The sequence below is a fragment of the Mandrillus leucophaeus genome, unplaced genomic scaffold (assembly GCF_000951045.1).
Source record: "Mandrillus leucophaeus isolate KB7577 unplaced genomic scaffold, Mleu.le_1.0 Scaffold33, whole genome shotgun sequence".
In the NCBI taxonomy this organism is placed as follows: Eukaryota; Metazoa; Chordata; class Mammalia; order Primates; family Cercopithecidae; genus Mandrillus; species Mandrillus leucophaeus.
In genome coordinates this window covers 2,377,161-2,397,406 of record NW_012103476.1, presented here as the reverse complement: position 1 = coordinate 2,397,406, position 20,246 = coordinate 2,377,161, and the positions used below count along the sequence as shown (strand labels likewise).

The window sequence follows — 20,246 nt, the reverse complement described above, 5'->3', positions numbered from 1 at the left end:
ATGTCCCTCAATGTATTCAAAAGACTTCTAAAATCAGCGTATTTCCAGGATTACATCACTTCACTTGCCAAGAGTTTCTTTTAGTACTACTTTAAGCTGAAATTAATTATATCAGAGTTGAAGTCCTTCTAATAAGACAATCCTAATTTCCTTTTCATTTTTGTTACATATTTGAGGCAGTAATAATTCTGTTCAACCATATATACACGTATATATACACATATTACACATATATACATATATGTATTACATATATGTGTGTATATATAGTGTATATATACACATACATATAGAATATATATAGAATATATATACACATACACACACACACCATATATATATTCCCCCTGGTACCCAGAGCAGTGTCTAGCACATAGTCAAAACACACTAGTTATTTATTGACTATCTCTGCCCAAATTACATGTCAAATATATTTGAGGGTCTAAAACTTGATTGTAAGTAGTTCTTCCTTATAATGCCTTGTGCTGATAGCACATTCTGTATTTTCTCAAGAAACACCACTTAGGAGTTCCTAAAGACAATTACTGGGATTGGTAAGAAGAAATCAAGTTTCAAGGCATTGCAGCTAATTGGCCAATTATCCTGGCACCCATATTACATATGTGACCCTACTCAAATTAAGTTTTCACTAAGCTTTGCAAAATATAGTAAGTGTGTCTCCGAAATGATATATCATGGAAAGAATAATGGAGCTAGCTATTTAGAAATACTGACATTACTAAAGAATGCAGAAAATGGGTAATTACCATGCTTATTTCAACAATCTCAATCTATAAACATTTTTCATAAAATTCTTTACTTGGAAAGACTGTAATTCTCAAAAATTGGAAAGCTACACAAAAATAAGTGGAAAGCACAAAATACACCCACACAACACCATGAGCTCCACTTCCTACACATCTTTAGTAGGAGCGAAATTCATTCAGAGAAGCAAGGAAAATAAACATTTAGAATGTAGTTTTGTTATGTCTTACCAGGTTGAGCTTAAAGTAGAAGTTGGTGTTCAGGTACTGTCCTCCAAAATGAATCACAAAGGTTTCAAGGAAAAAATGTGTACTTTGTGTCAACCGTCAAAATGTGGTTGTCAAATATTCAGTTCTGTTGGTCTGAGCTGATCAAAAGGTCTATGATCGGAAGGCCTGGAACGTCCTCCAATCACCCCTAAATACTCTGTGTATGTTTACATTAGGCAGGTTTTATTTTATAAGAGATATCAAAGAGCAGATTATGTACTTCTTCATAAGTACTTGGAGTATAACTTGTTATTTTATGTTTTCAGTTGATGCTATATCCATATGTTAATATAACATTAAAACACAATGGGCAGCCATGTTCGTATAAAACCTGAATACTAACAGAATGTTTTTCAAATGGGCCTGAGTCTTTGGAGAACTGTAGACAGAAGAACAGGATTCCTTTTAGGTGTAAAAGGCATACGGATGCTGTAATGTGACACATCTCTAAAGCATTTTTCCTAATAGCATCTACTCAGTGCTTTTATCTTGAAAATTCTTGATAAAGTACGCATTACTCAGAATTTGGGCAATGTAGTTTCCCAGTATATTGGTAAGAAATCACGAACTCTATATCATATGTTAAATAACTTAACAGTATTATAATGCTATTCATAAATCTGTTTAATATTGGGAATCATCTATCAAGAACTGTGTCTTTAGCTCCAAAATAATTTAAACTCTAGTTTAACCTTTAGTCAATGGTTGCCCCCTTAGAACTTAGTATGAACGTTAGACGTTAAATATACCACCCATTTCATTCCCATTAGAAAAATGCTCACCTTTCTATTTGCTACAGCTGGTATGAATGAATCTAGCAAATCTAAATGTCATTTTAGGTCATCAATTAAAAAGTAAAAAAGATGAGTCATCATTCCTTATAGATTAACAGGCAACTAAATATCATTAATTCATTCATATATTCACTCATTTGGGGGACAACTAGTTAGTGACCTATGTTCTAAAAGCACAGATAGGCTGGGCACAGTGGCTCATGCCTGTAATCCCAGCACTTTGGGTGGCTGAGGCGGGCGTATCACAAGGTCAGGAGATCGAGACTATCCTGGCTAACCATCCTGGCTAACCCAGTGAAACCCCGTCTCTACTAAAAATACAAAAAAATTAGCCGGGCGTGGTGGTGGTGCCTGTAGTCCCAGTTACTCGGGAGGCTGAGGCAGGAGAATGGCATGAACCCAGGAGGCGGAGCGTGCAGGCAGCCGAGATCGCACCACTGCACTCCAGCCTGAGTGACACAGCGAGACTCTGTCTCAAAAAAAAAAAAAAAAAAAAAAAAAACACACACACAGATAATTGCAGATTCACATACAAATATAAGTAATGTAGACATACCTCATGTATATTTTGTCCAATTCCTCCATTGGTAACATTTTGCAAAACTATAGTATCACAACCATGATATCCTCACTGATATGCCCACCTCTCTTAGCTTTCCCCAGGTTTACCTGTATTCATTTGTATGTGTGTATAGGTGTGGGTATTAATCTCTCTACAGTTTTATCATCTGTACATCTTTGCATGTCAACCACCACAGTCACAGGCATGACACCAAACATTGTCAACATCACAAGGCTCTCTCTCATCTTGTCATTTTGTCCTCACACTCATTTCCTTCTCACTTGCCCCTTGGATGTCACTAACCATTGACAACCAATAATCTCTTCTTCATCTCGTAAATTTTACCATCTCAAACATTTTAGATAAGTAGAATTATATAATATACAACTTTTTTTTTTTTTTTTTTTGAGACGGAGTCTTGCTCTGTCACCCAGGCTGGAGTGCAGTGGCCGGATCTCAGCTCACTGCAAGCTCCACCTCCTGGGTTCACGCCATTCTCCTGCCTCAGCCTCCCGAGTAGCTGGGACTACAGGCGCCCGCCACCTCGCCCGGCTAGTTTTTTTGTATTTTTTAGTAGAGACGGGGTTTCACCATGTTAGCCAGGATGGTCTCGATCTCCTGACCTCGTGATCCGCCCGTCTCGGCCTCCCAAAGTGCTGGGATTACAGGCTTGAGCCACCGCGCCCGGCAATATACAACTTTTTTGAACTGGCTTTTTTCATTCCGCATAATTCCCTGAAAATTCATCCAAATTGTTGCAAGTTTAGTTTATTACTTTTTACTACTAACATTCGGTGATATGCATTTTCTACAATTTATTTAACCATTCACCTCTTGAAGGACATATGGGTTGATTCCAGTTTTTGGCTATTACAAATAAAGCTGCTATGGACATTTACGTAGAGTTTTTGTGTGAGTGTATGCTATCATTTCTCTAGGATACACACCCAAGCATGAAATCGTTGAGCTATACGGGTATTTGTACATTTAGTTTTATAAGAAACTTCCAACAGATTTCACAAGTGGCCGTACTATTTTACATTCCCATCACCAATGTATAATAGATCCAGATTTTCCAAATCTTTGCCAGTAGTTGAGGTAAAGAATTGGGAATCAGGGTTAACAGGACTTAACAAGCTCCTATCCTCAGGAGCGTATCGTCAAGCCAGGTCAGTGGACAGTATATTTCTACTATAGGAGATAAGGAACAAGGGAAGTCAATATTCTGTGAGAGAAAAAAAGGACAGGGACATGTAGAAAGAAGCAATGACCACAGCATAGAGCAAACTAACAGCACTTCAATGTTGGACCAAGTTGTTCTTCTGGAAAATGTGTGCCCTGTTTCTTTTGTTGTTGTTGTTTTTGTTGTTGTTGTTGCTGTTGTTTGCTTTGTTTTTCCTGCAGCATGTATTCCATATTTCAGTATATTTAGCCTAGTTATTTTCTATAACTAAATGTAATAATAAAATAATCCCCACTAACACATTAGGTGGTTAAAAAGTGCAACTGCGGTTTATGGTACTGAAACTAAGGCTATTTCCAGAAACACATCGAACATGCTAAGGATTCTGGGGTCAGATTTGAATTGGACTACAGTCCTGGCTCTTAGCATATGTAAGTCATCTACGGTCATGGCAAGGATTAAATAAAGTGTGTGTATAAATGAATTATCACAATTCCTGGTAAATACCGCAGTATTTTGTTTCTCCTCATAAAAATAATTTGCTGGACGTCAGACATGCTTTTGTTAAGCAAGAAGTTTCTGTGCTTTTTAGAGGAAATGGCTCAAGAACTGCTACGTTCATATTCGGGGAGGAGATGGTGTTGACCTTGGAACTGAATCCTAATAAAGGTATAATTTTTAAAATAGTATTAATGTGTAGGTTTATTTAGTACTGAGTTTAAGACTGTTAAAATGTATTTAGCAATCTATGAAATAAACAGCTGGTGGAAACACTTGATAATACTAATCCGTGTGTGTGTGTGTGTGTGTGTGTGTTTGGGGAGAGTATTAGTAAACTCCTGTACTTCTCCTATATGGAAGCTACCTTGGCATCCAGCCTAGTGGTTTCTCCCATTTCCCACCCTCCCAACTCTCTCCCTCCTCTGCCTTACCCCACACCACTGGTAATTTATCAAAGTATCCCTTTGAACTACAACACATTCTCCCTCTAGGGGAGTTCTAGTAAATAAGATGTTCTCCACCTCATTGCCTTTTAATGACATTTTGACATTCCTTATAGATTACAGGCCCGGGCAACGGTCCAGCTGACCTGTCCTATAATAAGTCTCTGGTTGCCCTTCTTCAAGATAAAATGCTTCATTGTATTTCCAGTCAACTAAGAGGCCCTGCCTGTTGTGATAATCAAGGTAAACTTGTCCTCCTGAATCAGATCTCACCATCATGGTACTCTTAAATAACTCTGAAAGAAGAAATTGTTCTTGAAGTCTCTTATACTCCTTAAGTTTTTAATTACTTGTACTTTATGAAGAATTCTTACAGTAAATATGTCATGAAGTGTGCTGGTGCTCTTTAATATCTCAGTATTTTGAAAATCGTTAAATAAATTAATTCATCAACTTATAGAATCTAGGTGATTCAAGTGTTTTCCGGTTATGAACCTCAAATGATCAGGTAGTTTAGAATTATTTCCATTTGTAAATAAACACTGCATTTTAACCTTTTATGTTTTCAATCTATTGCCTAAGTTCAGTAAGTACAAAAGAGTCAATATTTAGCAATGGATACGGTCTTGCCAAATTAACCCATTTTTCTAATAAAATGTCTTAATGTAACTTGTATTTGGTTAGAGATAAGAGAAAACAATATATTGCACATTCAAGTTTGATCTATCAATGCACTTCCATTATTTCATGGCATGAAAAGCAATTGTTTATTTTCTGTGCCCTCCTCTAAGACACATTATGGAGTATGAGCTCTTGACTTCCACAATGGAAGGTTGGCCAGTCCTTCCAATCCCATACTAATCCTCAGATATGGCTAAGAAATTCTAAGTAGGTGCTTTGGACAGGTTTTCCAGGATATTTTAGTCCCAATGTCTTGACATAATGCTATGTTGCTGTCTTTGGGGGTTGAGGGGAAAGCAATAATATGGCAAGTATCATTTTTGGGGAACATCGCAAGACTCGGCTAGTGTCTGCCACTGTTTCTTCTCCTCAGTTTTCTGAGGGACACTACTCAGCCCTTGTATATTTTATCTTATGTGTAGAACACACATATTATTTCAATTTTTTAACACAGAGCAGAATCAGAGTTTTTATAATAGCAGACTCTAAAAGAGTAGAATTTTATAACAGACAACCTCTGCAATAACCTAGACCTTTGTTGATGGATCCATTTCCATGACTAGCTGCAAGCTCCCTGTCCTTTTCCCATCCTGCCTCATGTGACCAGGACAAGCTCCCACCCATACCAGATGTCTCCCTATACTTTAAAACCCAAGCTAGGCTGGGCATTGTGGCTCACACCTGTAATCCCATTACTTTGGGAGGCCAAGGAATTTGAGACTGGAAAACATAGCAAGACCCAGTCTTCATGAAAAATAAATAAAAATAAATTAGCTGGGCATTTTGTGGTACATCTACATTCCCAGCTATCTGGGAAGCTGAGACAGGAGGATTACTTGAGTCTAGAAGTTCGGGGCTGCGGTGAGCTGTGATCGTGCCACCGCACTCCAGCCTGCGTGACAGAGCAAGACTCATCTCATAAGTAAATAAATAAAACCCAAGCCAAATCCATTATCAACCCTAGAAATGGCAATAAATTCCTGACCCTAGCCTAGCGACCATTAGCATTTCATGCTCTCAAAGTTATCTCTTAATAGGATGCTGAGAGTGGGGAATGTCAAGGTGTCGATAAAGCAATCACATTAAAGTACAAAATCAATACATTTCACAGATTCAGAATTATTTTTACATGAAATCACAGCATACATGAGGCATCAATGTGCCAGTCTAGGTTAAAAAAATGATCCTGTTCCACCCCTGCCTATTAAGGATACAAATCTTACAGCCCAATGTCAACTAGGTTTACATTATTGAACATAGAACAAAGAAAAAGAAAAAATATTTATAACAGTAAGCAGATCATTTTAGGTTGAATCTAAAAACTTACTGAGTATTATATAAAATGATGCAATGAGAAAAATTATATTGAGAGTTTTAATAATTAAATTGTAACTTATTTTTATATGGTTATTTTAGCCTATAAGCTAAGCAGATACAGGGAGAAAATGTCAAAGGTTTTTTTTTTTTTTTTCTTAAGGGCTCCTCTACAATAATCTCCACAAAAGTAGTTCCACCTTTCAAGTTTTCACAGTTTTAGAATCAGAATCTGATATCATCAAATAAACCGAATGAATAAAAGCTAAAACTTACAACCATGTATATTTTACCATAAAGAAGCTAAAATAAAAAGATGCTGTCTTTTACCCAAGGTCATCCTAACAGTGAAAACAAGAAATAAAATTATGACATTTAGTAGATGGCAGCCCACTTGGGCTCTAAATATTACAAAGTCTTCTAACTGGTATTAATATTACAACAGAGACATCAATTCCTCCCTCCCCTGCTGCCTAGTACAGATTGGATTTTATTAGTCTAAAGACATTTAAATGGTTTGAAGTGATAATTAAAACATACTTTTAATATGTTCTATTTTATTCATTGTCAGTTGACTCAAGGTCATACATCATTGTCCATTGTTACATTCCACAATTTAAACATTTTTATTGTAATTTGTACCTTGGAAATACTTATAGCTTAGTATATTTTCAATATATCTTGGAAAATTCTTTCTAGCAACTGATTATAAATAACTTCAAAGGGGCTTATGATCTAACACAACATTTCAATTAAGTTGGTTACTCAAGTTCACAGACACAAACATTTAATAATGTATTAAACAGTTATTTAATAATTCATAGGCATAGTTTTGCTTATTTAAGTTGGAAGAATGACAGTCATACCTGTTTTACAGAACCCATTAAAAAGCACAATTAGGTCAATGTTTCAGAGCTTCTGTTTAATTCTTCTTGACAAGGCATATGAAAAGGAAGAGACTAAAGCATCTGTATTGCCCTGATAATATGCAGTTTACATTCAACTATAATATTTAGTGTTCAGCCAATTTTTATGCGTATGAGTTATATGATATTTTACTATTTGGGGAGGGGAGTGTCTTCCTGTATTTAAAGTTGTAGTTTTCTTTCCTCACATACTCTCAGTCTCCTATTGATTGGCCGGTCCTCATGCCATCCTGGAACAGGTATTTGGAATGGGTACCTGAATCAGTCTACATAATCCATAGCTCAAGTTTGCGCTTGCAGGTCAGAGATTTTTATAAGCTGTCAATAATTTTGTGTCCTGTTTCCAACAGTCAGGATCTTATTAAATTATCTGTGGGAAAGCGCACCTTACACCTTCGTTCAAGTAGTTTACACTCTTGTTTTGTTCTCTTGAGTTACAGGCACAGTCTTGATTCCTTGCTTGGCATGACAGATTCAAGCACAGTGTCTTTAATTCCCATTGACTATTCAAGTTCCATCTCTCAACACCCGCCCTAGTGGTAGATCACAGGATAATTGTGTAGATATACAGACCAATAAAAACATCCAAGATAGATAACATTCTGCTTCTTCTTAAGTGCCAAAAATTACCAATGTACACATTCTTTCCCACTCTTTAAATTAAACCTCTAGTATGCTAAACCTTTTCCCAATTAATAAGACAAATTTTATTTCAACATAACAATATTCTGATTAATCTGTGTTAAATGCTGTATGAGTGCAAACAATTATGACTACATAATTGATAAGGTGTCTTGTACTGCACCTCCATTTTATTTTAACACTCAATAATAATCACGATGTCTATAGTTTAATTTTTTATTTTCTAAAATAAATGTGAAAATTCTTAAAGATGTGAATGGATGTGGTTTTAGCTTGTTGAGATACTGATAAATACCTTGTATAGTCTACAGAAAAGGATATTGGCAATCTCTTCATCCATGTGCAAATTATTTGCTTATAATTTTAATAAAACATAATTTAATATCTATAATAATCTGATTTCACTGTAAATGTTATAGATACCAGACCAAGAAGCACTTTATATTATTCCATTGGGTTCCCGTTGAATACATGTGTGCATTCATCCTTTAATTAATAAGGCTTACAAAAATAGTTACATTTTCTCCAATTTCTATACCAAAGAACTAAGGTGCAAATTTAAGATATCCTACATTCCTAATTGTGATAAATTTGAAAAAGTTATAAAATATGTAATTTTATGTTGCAGAAGCATATAACAACACTTGTAACTTAAAGCCATTAAAAAAAAATCAGTTCCCTAGGCCTAGTTCTTAAAGCTTGTTTTGCCCCATGAATTTAATGTGGGTGGTGTTTCTGATGCCATTAAATGTTCAAATCCAGTAAGACTATGTGATATTTCAACATGCCAATGAGTCTTTCTTCAAGGTCACACCAGCATCATGGATTATAATTAGTTTAGAATAATTAGGTGAATCCACTTTTATATCCTTCCATATACAACTAATTTAAATAAGTTTTTGAATGCTATTCGAATAGTTAAGTGATAACAGAAGTTTTCAAGAGCTTTCACAGCTTCGTGTTGTAAAAAATCTGTCCTACACAAGGTGTAATAGTGAATTTATTATTACAAAGTAAGAATTTATAACTTTGATATGAAATTTAATGTATTACAAATGAAAACAACAAAATGCAAGTTAACCATCATTCTATCACCCACACCCTACTCTGAATACTCTTCATTCATTTAACTAACATTTGCTAACCACCTTTGATGTCCTAAAAAGCATAGTATGTATTTTAGAAGACATGAAATTGAATAAGTTGCTGAGAGTACCGCTACAAGCTGAATGTCTGGGTCCCCTTAAATGCCATATATTGACACCTAATCACCAATGTAGTAGTTTCAGGAGTTGGACTTTTGGGAACTAATTAAGTTACGAGGGCAACGCTTTCATGAATGGGATTAGAACTCTTATATGATAAGCCACAGAGAGCTACCTTGCCCATTCTACCATGTGAGTACACCGCTAAAAGCTGCCATTTGTGAAACAGGAGGCTGATCCTCACCAGAAACCAAACCTGCTGACACCTTAATCTTGGACTTTTCAGCTTCCACAACTGTGTGAAATACATCTCTGCTGTTTATAGGCTACTTCAGTCTATGGTATTTTGTTATAGCTGCTGAATAGGGTAAGAAAATCACTCTTAACATTTCTTAAAAGTTTAAAGTTTTTCTTAAAAAAATTAAAGATCCTGGATATTCCTTCTAAGTAGTCAAATATACAAATGCAAGTAATGTATAGTGTTAATTGCATTTCCTTGTTTTCCATTTCAAATGAAAACAAGTGTAGGCTTTATAATGCATCACTAGTTACTAAAAATCATCTAAACTTAAGATAGAAGCCACATAATGTACACAACAAAACAGGTCTTAAACAAAGGTGAAGTACATCAGAATGCCCAAAAAAACTTAAAGGCTATATTCCATCAGATTCTGATTCAACTCGTATGCAGTAGTGTTCACAGACTAATATAAATTAAAATATAATTCTAAAGTGTCACAGTTAATTCTGACATGTTGATAAACAATGTAAAAACTAAATACAGTTTTATGAGAAAACTGTGACGAAGAGTCTGCAGTTGTATGTAGAAAATCAACAAATGTTCAGTTTGGGTATTAAAGTATATTTAATTTTTGTTGACAGGTGAAATATAATATCTACACCATAAATGGTAGATTAGGAGAACAAGAAATGAAAAAGGTTTACCGTTAGACTCTTTCTTGTGTGTACATGTCACACATATATATACACGGGAATGTTCACCTGCATATATATATATGTGTGTCATTTTGCAGAAACTTCCATCAGATATCTCAGAAGTCCATCATTAAAGTGAATGATATGTGTGCTTAGAAAAAGAGAGTTCGAACTTACACAAAGGAGGCAAAGAGCGAACGGAAAGTGGAAATATCTACTTAAAAAGGATAAGTTCTATATTTACGTAAAAATTGTAGTCAGGAGAGTTACAGCAGCTCCTTGCTGTGCATAACACACCAAAAAGCAATTAAGGAAAATATTTGCCAGATGGCTGTATGCAATGATATGAATAAATTGGCAATAGCCCAATTTTTCTAAAATTTTTTTCTATATAATAGAGAGTAGATGTATCACCAGTCTGATAAAGGTTCTTTCAAATAAAGTGGACAGTTGAACTTTGGTATATGTAAATATTCATGGCAGAAACTAAGGGATCTGTGTTAATCTGAATGTCAAGGTTAGATGACACATTGTCAGAATATTGGCTAGAATCCAACTCTAATTTCCAATATGGCTTTCTTTTCAGCCTTAAAAAGCATCATGAGTTTGAAAATGTTATTTACAAAACAGTGAACAAAACAAATACCTTTCTTCCAAAGAAATCCCTTTGTCAAATTGATTTTAAAAGATTATGCAACACAAGGTTAAATAATATGTGTTTTCTATCAAGTACCCTGTATAAGAAAGCTACTGAAAATCTCAAAAATAAAATATGACCATATAAATAAATTCAGCAATAACTAGAGCATCATAAATAATAATATTTATATTTTCATTACACAGCATGGCTCTCTATAAATTATTGCTATGCCAAGATGGCAGCAGCGGTAGATGTCAAAGAACGAGATGCTAAAATTGTAAGAAACAAAGGAGATAAAGGTAGAATAACTTATACGCGAGCTCTGACTCAGCAAATATACCTATGGCAAAATTGAAGATGGGGCATATGCAGTAACTGGAGGTAAAAGTAAACCGGTATGTTATAAGATACTTGTTGATACTCAATAGACATTTGTTGAATGAATGAGTAACTTTCAGTGTTAACTATGGTAAGTATTCTGCCACAATATCAAAATGATTTGTTCATTAATAAGAGGAAACAAACAGACAAGAAAAAATCTCATGGTTGTAAGTAAACTGAGTAAATATTGGCATAGCTCAAAGGAAGAACTCATATAAAATGAATACTTAATAAATTTAAGTTACAAATAAGCCTCTACAGTCATAAAATAACCAATCTGAACCACAATGATAAAACATAAAAAGATCTCAATACCTACACATTTTAAAAAGTAATCAGGAAAAAATCTTAAGTCTTATGTATCTCAAATACTGATATTTTAATTCTTTACACTGTTGCCTATTATAGAACTTCTACAGAAAAGCAGCATCTCCTAGAGTTTTTGTAGTTTCTTCACTCATAAACTATTGATTGAGCAATAGCATGTATTAGGAAATGCAATAGACTCTGTGATCCAGGAATGAACGATACAAAACTTGTAACCCATAGGAAGTGAGACTACTGGGCAATTGTATAAGCAGTTCTAAATTCACTTACCGTGACATCATTACTGTATATATGAAATGATACTCCAAAGGAACTTTGTACAGGCAAAAACAAATGCCATTAAATCTATGTGTGGAAAGTCTGTGTAGTTTAGGCTTACAGGCTTTCAAAAACTGTATATTCTTATCTTAGAGTATAGAGATTTGTTTTTCAGATTTTCTAGGTGAAATATGTGAGCATAAATAAATAATAATCAGATCTAGAGCTAGGAATTAACAACAGAGGGAAGAAAACAAGACAAAGCAAAGGCCATAGATAGGTAAAAGGAGCCAATTAATTTAAAAGTCAGATTCCTCTTAGACGGGAGTCCTTCATACTTTAATTTTTAAAATATTTGTGCCAAGAATTCATTTGAGAGTCTAGTGACTCTCAGAATTATAATTTAAATCTATAAAATCAGAGAGAGTTCCAAAAATACCAACTATATTCATATAGAGTTCAGTCCATTAAATTGTTGGTGCTCTTGGACTCCAGGTTAAAAATTGAAGATTGGAGCAGCCTGTGAAATTGGAGACAAACAACTGTTATTGATAGTGATGGTCACAGTGGCAAATAACCATATCTGATATACCCTGATAAAAATATGTGAAATATATATCCTAGAAATTCATCCATCCTAAATTAAGATAATATTTTTAATAGATATTTGGTGAAATGGAAAATATCCATTTATTAATATTTAGGAGTTTTCATTAGTGCAAGTTAACAGTTTGAGAATTTAACCTAATTTTTTTAAGTTCAACCTATTCAAAATTAATTACTTTTTAAAGCATAAAAACAAAGCATGGGCCAGGATCTGTGGCTCATGCCTGTAATCCCAGCGTTTTGGGAGGCTGAGGCGGGCAGATGACCTGAGGTTGGGAGATCGAGACCAGCCTGACCAACATGGAGAAACCCTGTCTCTACTAAAAATACAAAATTAGCCAGGCGTGGTGGTGCATGCCTGTAATTCCAGCTACTCGGGAGGCTGAGGCAGGAGAACTGCTTGAACCCGGGAGACGGAGGTTGCGGTGAGTCGAGATCATACCATCGTACTCCAGTCTGGGTAAAAAGAGCAAAACCCTGCTTAAAAAAAAAAAAAAAAAAAAAAACCAACAACAACAACAAAAAACATGGAAATTCACTTTATATTCAAGGCATGTAGTTATAATACTGTAATGATAAGTATTGTAGCTCACATTTATTGAGCATTTATCTGGTGCCATGCACTATTTTAGGTGTTTTACATTTCTTGGCCTATTTAATCATCAGAACTTCACTAAGAAGTATGTACAATTATCATCACCAGATTTGTATGGTGGTAAACTGAGGCACAGATTAATTTATACAAAGTCACAAAATTGGTAAGTGGAGGTGCATGAATTTTAACCCTGATATTCCAGCTCCAAAGCCAGCACTGGCTCGTCACGACTCTCTAAAACTACTATGTTATGCTCCTTCCCCTTTTAAAGAAGGTCCTGTAAGGCTTGTGCTTCTCAACTCCAGATTCCATGAGATTTGCAAGAAACATTTAGGCGATACTGATGCAGAGACCTCATCCTAGATACTGATTCTCAAGTTTGGGATGCAGTAAGACCACCTGGAAGTCTTTTTTAACATGATTTTGAGACCATCCATGTTTTCTGATTTAGAAGGTCTAGAGAAATAGCAGGGTTTAGATTTCTAAAAAGTCCCCAGATGATGCTGAAGCTGTAAGTCCAGAGACCATTATTTGAGACCTGCTGCCCTAGAATACTGGAAACAGAAAATCTGGAGTGAGTGCATCTCCTTAAAGGATTCAAACGTGCAGATAGGAATGAACCACTGCTTTACATTATCTACTTCGTTAAACATGCTGTGGAAGATTACAACAATATATACTAACAATAACTGGGGTTGAACTACATTGTGTACCCAAGTTTAAGGATCACAGATATCCATCTAGTGAATATTTAATCAGCCTGAGTCTTCCAACTTCTCTCCTTCTGGATAATAATTTTATTTCCATTAAGTCACTACACAAATATATCACTATTGTCCTTTAATTTGCCAGAATTTCATTATTGTTGTTATTATGGAGTCATACTTGTTATTATGGAGTCATATTCAGATTGCCTACGCTGGGATTCCTAGGAGGTAAATTTGCTGTTTTGTGATTCTGGCATTACCTACTGGTCACAGGGCACGGTATCTATGTCATTAGGAGTATTCCTTACAAAAAGGCAGTGGCAGGAGCATAATTGAAAATCATGATCTTGGGGAATTGTGTTGCTTTAGGTATAAACGATTCCATATCAGTTCAAAGATAAACTTCTCTGAATTGGATAATAAACTCATATTCGTAGTCTTGCTTCTCGTATTTCCTAATAACTAATAAAATAAATTGTACACATGCCTTGCAAAGAAATGGGATGAAAACGGGAAAGTTGTTTCACTTTGGAGATGTGCTTAGTTATCCACACACACGGTATTAGGAAATAGCTGTAGTCTCTCATGAAGTTTCACTTTCATTAGGGTATTCTGTTATCAAACTGCTTTGAAAGTGAAAATATATATTAAAATCATAAAAAGCATTCTCCAATTATGCACTCATTAATATGTACTCTGATAGATAATATTGGAGAAGAAAGATCTATACACACATTATCACTACAGCCAGGAATCTGTGGACTAGGGTTAGAAAAGCATCAGATAAGAAAACTCTCTCTCTCACACACACACACAAACACACACACAATTTATAAGACTAATTTTATTTCTCAAAGATGGAACCACAATGCTGTTGGGAGGGTTGACACTTGAAAAAAAACAAAAAAATGAAAGACCACATTAATTGGAACTATTTTTTAAGACAATCATTTTTTTGTTTTTGTCACTAATTGAGCCAAATGATTTTCTATAAAATACAAGATAGCACTGTGGTAAGTCAAACGGCAAAAAAAGAAAAAAAAAATGTTTATAAATATAATCTGCATTTTCTGTGTCTGATTTTATGTTTCACGGTGACCAGAAAGTTCTAAGGCTTTACAAATTGCATTTGACAGTTTTATCTGTCCATCTATTGGTTTCTATCTTCTTTCTTTCTTAAACCTTGTAAAGTAACAGCTAGAAAAACTGCTAATGAAATACAATAAAGATTTCTGGGTTTTTTTCTTTTTGGCATGGGGTTGTCTTATTTGGAATTCTCAGAACCCACTCCTGAGAGCTGATGGACTACATGAGTCATGCGACTTCTGAGAACCCTCACGCAGCGTTTCCTGGTATGAAGTAAGCGTTGTGACCCATGGAAGTCCATTTGATTGTTTTCCAAAGTTAGTGTCATTTTTTTCAAAGTGCAATTATATTTATTCTTTCACGGCATTGTTACTAGGGGTCAAGCCTGGGTTTCATAGGGATAGTTACCTGTCAGCAGAATTAGTCCAATCTTAACTTTACTTTGGTTATTACTCTCTTCCCTTTCTCTTTTGGGCTGCCTCCTTGTGAATTTAAAAAAATAAAAAAGAGAGAGAGAGAGAGACATTTTCTTTCTTGGAATCCCTAACAATTTGGGGGTGGTCTTAATGGAGTGGCAAAAATTATCTTGCGTTAATATGCGCAGCAATATAATTAAGAGCATGTGAATTATCTCTTTAGTGGCCACTTATGAGAGTGTGTAAGCCATTGCATAAATACTTAGGAGTATTTAAAGGGCCAGGCTCTAATGGTGAACCATTCTGTCAAACAGAAGACACGAGATGTGACATAAATAGCTCACATTCATAAGTATAAGAATATCAGACAATGATAGAACAGGACAACAAAACTTGTACTAACAAAGTTTTTCCAAACTGACATACGCCTATCCTATGATACTGGAAATAATCTATGCAGTGGTAATGTGTATTTCTTATGTAGATATTAATCTTACTTTACTATTTTTGTGTTCTTTACTGAGGTCATGAAGTAAAATCATTCAAAGTTGATTGGGTCTATAGTCTGAATGAGATCACTACTCTCAAGGTTAGTCATTTTCACAGGAAGATGCTCTTCAGACAGGTCATCAGAATTGGAGGAAGACCCAAGACAGGAAGGGGTAAGAATCCTGTTTGCCTCCATGTCTTGCCCCCTTGGGCCTGGATGCTAAGCTTCAGCTGCTTTTTCTCCAAGCTCAGTTGTGAGGTTTTTTATCCCTACCCAGGTCTGAGCCACACAAGTCTGCATTTGGGATACTTTAGATACGGTTGTAACAACCTGCTAGTAGCATTGTGTGTGTGTGTTTGCATATGTCTGTTTGTCCACCAGGCATTTCAAAATCTCTGGCCCTTATGAAAAACAGGCAAGTGTATTAATGCACAGCTCTCTGATTGTTTTATAATTGGAAACATTTTGCAATGAAAGACATTAATAAAATCTGAATCAAAAAAATATTCTGGACATATCAGATGTTCCTTAGAAGTGGAGGAGGACTGACTCTTTCCATAAACTATAAATGAAGATGGGAATATCGAAATGTAGAGTGATCATATAATGCATACAAACTGGGTTACATTTAAGACTTTACAGAGAAATGACTTTTTTTTTTTATCCTAGGACAAAAATCATAAATGGGACGGTTCCAGCAAACCAGAACAGAAGGCAACCCTACATACAGGAGCTCTTAACTGAGCCTGAATTTGCCACCCAGATACATAATGGAAAGTTAATTTTCCATGTTTGTGTCCTTTTACTTGATCTCTGAGACAGTGGTAAAAACTCTCTTGAATGCTCCGTTCTGTTCTCTGACATTTATATTCATTCAGAAATCTCATAGCAAGTACTTTTTTATGTGCTGAGTTCCATGCCGTTGATTTGAAGGGTGTACTGTAGACAGTATATAGAGAAACAGGGAAGTTTATAGCCACATTAGGCAGGGGTCTTAAAGAACACATGAGGTCTGTTTTTTTCTGTTCCCACAGCCTTACTCCAGTGGCTATTACCAACAGACCTTGAGAAGAAAGTGAATCTTGAGGACAAGAGTCAGAATGATAAGAATTATTTTTTCTCCATTGCTAGCCTTGGAGAGTCAACGCTTCATTTTATTAAGTGAACTAGTAGGTTTCCATTCAACTTCTAAAGCAATTTAATTCACCTTTCTATAAGGTTATTCTCTATTCAAGGTGAAAAAGCGATAATTCAGTGCACTTTTATATCATTTTCTTTCCAGTAAAATACATTCCGGCCAACTTGACAGAACATTTTCATCCACTGTATTCTACATGATTATTACTTAAAGTAAATGGAAAAAAGAAACTTATACTTACTTTAATTGCATTAAAATGCAAATTGATAGAATCCAGTTAACTATATTAAAAATGTAGAAAGGACAGACCACCAAATAAATACACACACACACACACACACACATATACTTTGCATATTTAAAAAATAACTACATTCTGTTTAGGTAGATGAGTAGCAGCTGAAAAAATTCTGAAGAATAAATAAATACAAAAAAGACATAAAAATAGTGTCATATATGTTAACTCACGTGATTACCCATAAGAGTGATATGAACCAGGTAAAGTAGGAAGTTTTAATATTAACATAATTCGGCAAAGGAGGAGACAGGCATGGAGACCACTGGTTGTATCTCCAGTCATAGTAACGGTAAAGGCAATCTTCAAACTCAGTATTTTGTCACGAAGGGGGCAATGCTGTCCATTTCACAATGGTTAAATGATATCTGGCTCCACGTTAGCCATGCTCAAGAGCTTCCCTCCCAACCCCCTCAGTGGCTGCCTAGAAAATCCCTCAGCTAGTGTTTAGTGTTTCTTATGATCCCAAACATCTCTAGATTCTCAACTCATTGGCCACAGAGTTGGAAGGGAATTGGCAAGGCTTATCCCTCATATGAGAAAACACAGAAATAATATGTGTTAGACCTTGCACAGTCCTATTTTCGATAGAAAATGCAACGTGTTCATCAGGATTTTAGGTTTGAAATCCCTGAGTATTGCTTTATTTCTATGCCTCTTCACCTATGGCTTTATGCTTGGAAGATTTAACAGAGAGTCTTCTCTTTGGTTATAAAACGTATTTTGTTTGCCTCATGTATTTGTCTGCTTCTGCACCTCTATAAAAAAACATCTGAGATTGGCTACTTTATAAAGAAAAGAGCGGCCGGGCATGGTGGCTCATGCCTGTAATCCCAACACTTTTAGAGGACAAGGTGGGCAGATCAATTGAGGTCAGGAGTTCAAGACCAGCCTGGTCAACACGGTGAAACGTCATCTCTACTAAAAATACCAAAGTTAGCCGGGCATGGTGGTGGACACATGCAATCCTAGCTACTCAGGAGGCTGAAGCAGGAAAATCGCTTGAACCCGAGAGGCGGAAGTTGCAGTGAGCTGAGATCGTGCCACTGCACTCCAGCCTGGGTGACAGAGTGAGACTCTGTCTCAAAAACAAAACAAACAAAAAAACGAGGTTTAGCTGGCTCACAGTTCCACTGGTCCTATGGGAAGCATAATGACTTCTGCTTCTGGGGAGGTCCCAGCAAACTTTTCTCATAGAAGACAGAAACACAGGAGCAAGTGTATGTCATATGGTTGGAGCAGGAGGAGTGAGGGGAAGGTGCTACGTGCTACACACTTTTAAACAACCAGATCTCACGAGAACTCACTCACTACCACAAGAACAGCACCGAAGGGGATGATGTTAAACCATTCATGAGAAACTACCCCCATGATCCAATCACCTGCCACCAGGCCCCACCTCCAACAATGGGGATAACAAGTGGGCATCAGACTTGAGTGGAGACACAGATCCAAACCAATTCACCTCAAAATACAATCACAACATTTTATTCTGATAAAATGTGACTTTTCAGAGGTCTGTGCTCTACAGTTTCCGATCCCTGCCATATCACTGCCACACTCACCACTTGATACTTGAAACCAACTAACCCAAAAGCCAATCAACTGGCCCCCCCGGAAATTGAACCTGGGAACCCAAGGCCCAAAACAAAAAATTGGTGAAGAAAACCAAAAAACCGAAGGCAAAAAGTGGAATCCTGGGGAAACAAAACCCAAAAAAAAACCAAGGCCCAAAAAACAAACCCCGGGGAAAAGAAGGCAAGAAACAAAAAATGAAAAAAAAAGAAAAATCAAACGGGAAGGAAAATGAAGGCCCAACAGGTTCAGCAATCCTCATAGGAAGCTGTGGAGCTGAAATGGCTCAAAAGAGTTATCCTGTGTTGGGAAGAAATGGTCAGTCCTTTTTGCCCAGCCTCAATCAGTTATTGGATGTGGGTTACCCCAGGAAGGACATGACTCCTGGTGAGGTAGCTCTCTGCGGTTGAGGCAGTCCTTAGAGGTGCTGACAGCTAAGTCTGACAAAATTCACAGAAGGAGGAACAGCAAATTCTTTCTTAAAGCGGGAACTGAGTGGGGTTTCTCAGTGTCTATCATGCCACAGGACCTTAATCACACCAAAGGGTTTTTGGTTAGAATTTAAATCATGTAGGATTACAAAAACTTCATACACTGATCCAGCTAAAGTTGACCGAGAATGTAAAATATATTTTAAGAAGTCAGATTATTTTAATTATTTAAACTCAGATATTAATCACCTGTGTCACAATTTTAAACTACCTCTCCGTCCTCATTATAAGTACATATGATCAATGAGATCACAGTTTTATTTCATCATTCAGTGACTTAATTCCTAGGTTTGGCACTTTTGAATGTATAAAACTGAGAAACTATTACCAGAGTCTAACATTTCATTTTACACTTTGGAGAATGCATTATAGCTACAGCAATCATGTCTGGAGTACTGCACATGCTGTCAAAATACATGTTCAAGAGTCAGTTGATCAAACACACATCAGAATAATTTTTAGTCATATCATTTTCTTATCATTTTCTACAAAATAGAAAATGTCTTTCAGATTCTAGATTTTGCTTTTCATTTATCATATAAAAACCTAGTTCTTGCTAATGGTGTTATATTAATGTCAATTTGTAGAGTTTTATGCCCTTGGGATGATTTGCTACAGACAGAATCTCATGTCATAATAGAAGCAAAAATATAGTGATATTGAAAAGAAAAATGTACATTCATTAATTATTCTGCTTTTCCTTTGAACTCTGTTTTTAACTGAATATTTCATTTTCTATGCATGCACTTCTGTATAGGTCTTTAAGGATGAGATACATACCCAAAGCTTTATCTGTAGAACAATTTTACTGAAAGTTGTAAACATGGCATACTTTTAAAATTCAGATTTTTCCCCTTAATTCTATAGTTTAGGACACTAAGTTGGGGGTTATGTTTCCTGCATCTTAGCAATTTTACATACTTATGCATGTTTATTTCTTTGAGGTTCTGTTTGTTTCCTACCAAAATATAGCAATACGAACAAATGAATGATGTTTGTTTCTGTTCTCCATTTCTATAC

General features: G+C 35.8%; 1 protein-coding gene across 1 annotated transcript in view; it reads right to left on the bottom strand.

Moving 5' to 3' along the window:
- Positions 1 to 20,246, bottom strand: part of NCAM2 (neural cell adhesion molecule 2) — a 422,844-nt gene that overhangs the window by 340,324 nt on the left and 62,274 nt on the right. Inside the window, exon 2 of the mRNA XM_011988436.1 lies at positions 4,664 to 4,813. Within this exon, the coding sequence (XP_011843826.1) occupies positions 4,664 to 4,796 (133 nt within the window). The 5' untranslated portion in view covers positions 4,797 to 4,813. The remainder of the gene's footprint in view (positions 1 to 4,663; positions 4,814 to 20,246) is intronic.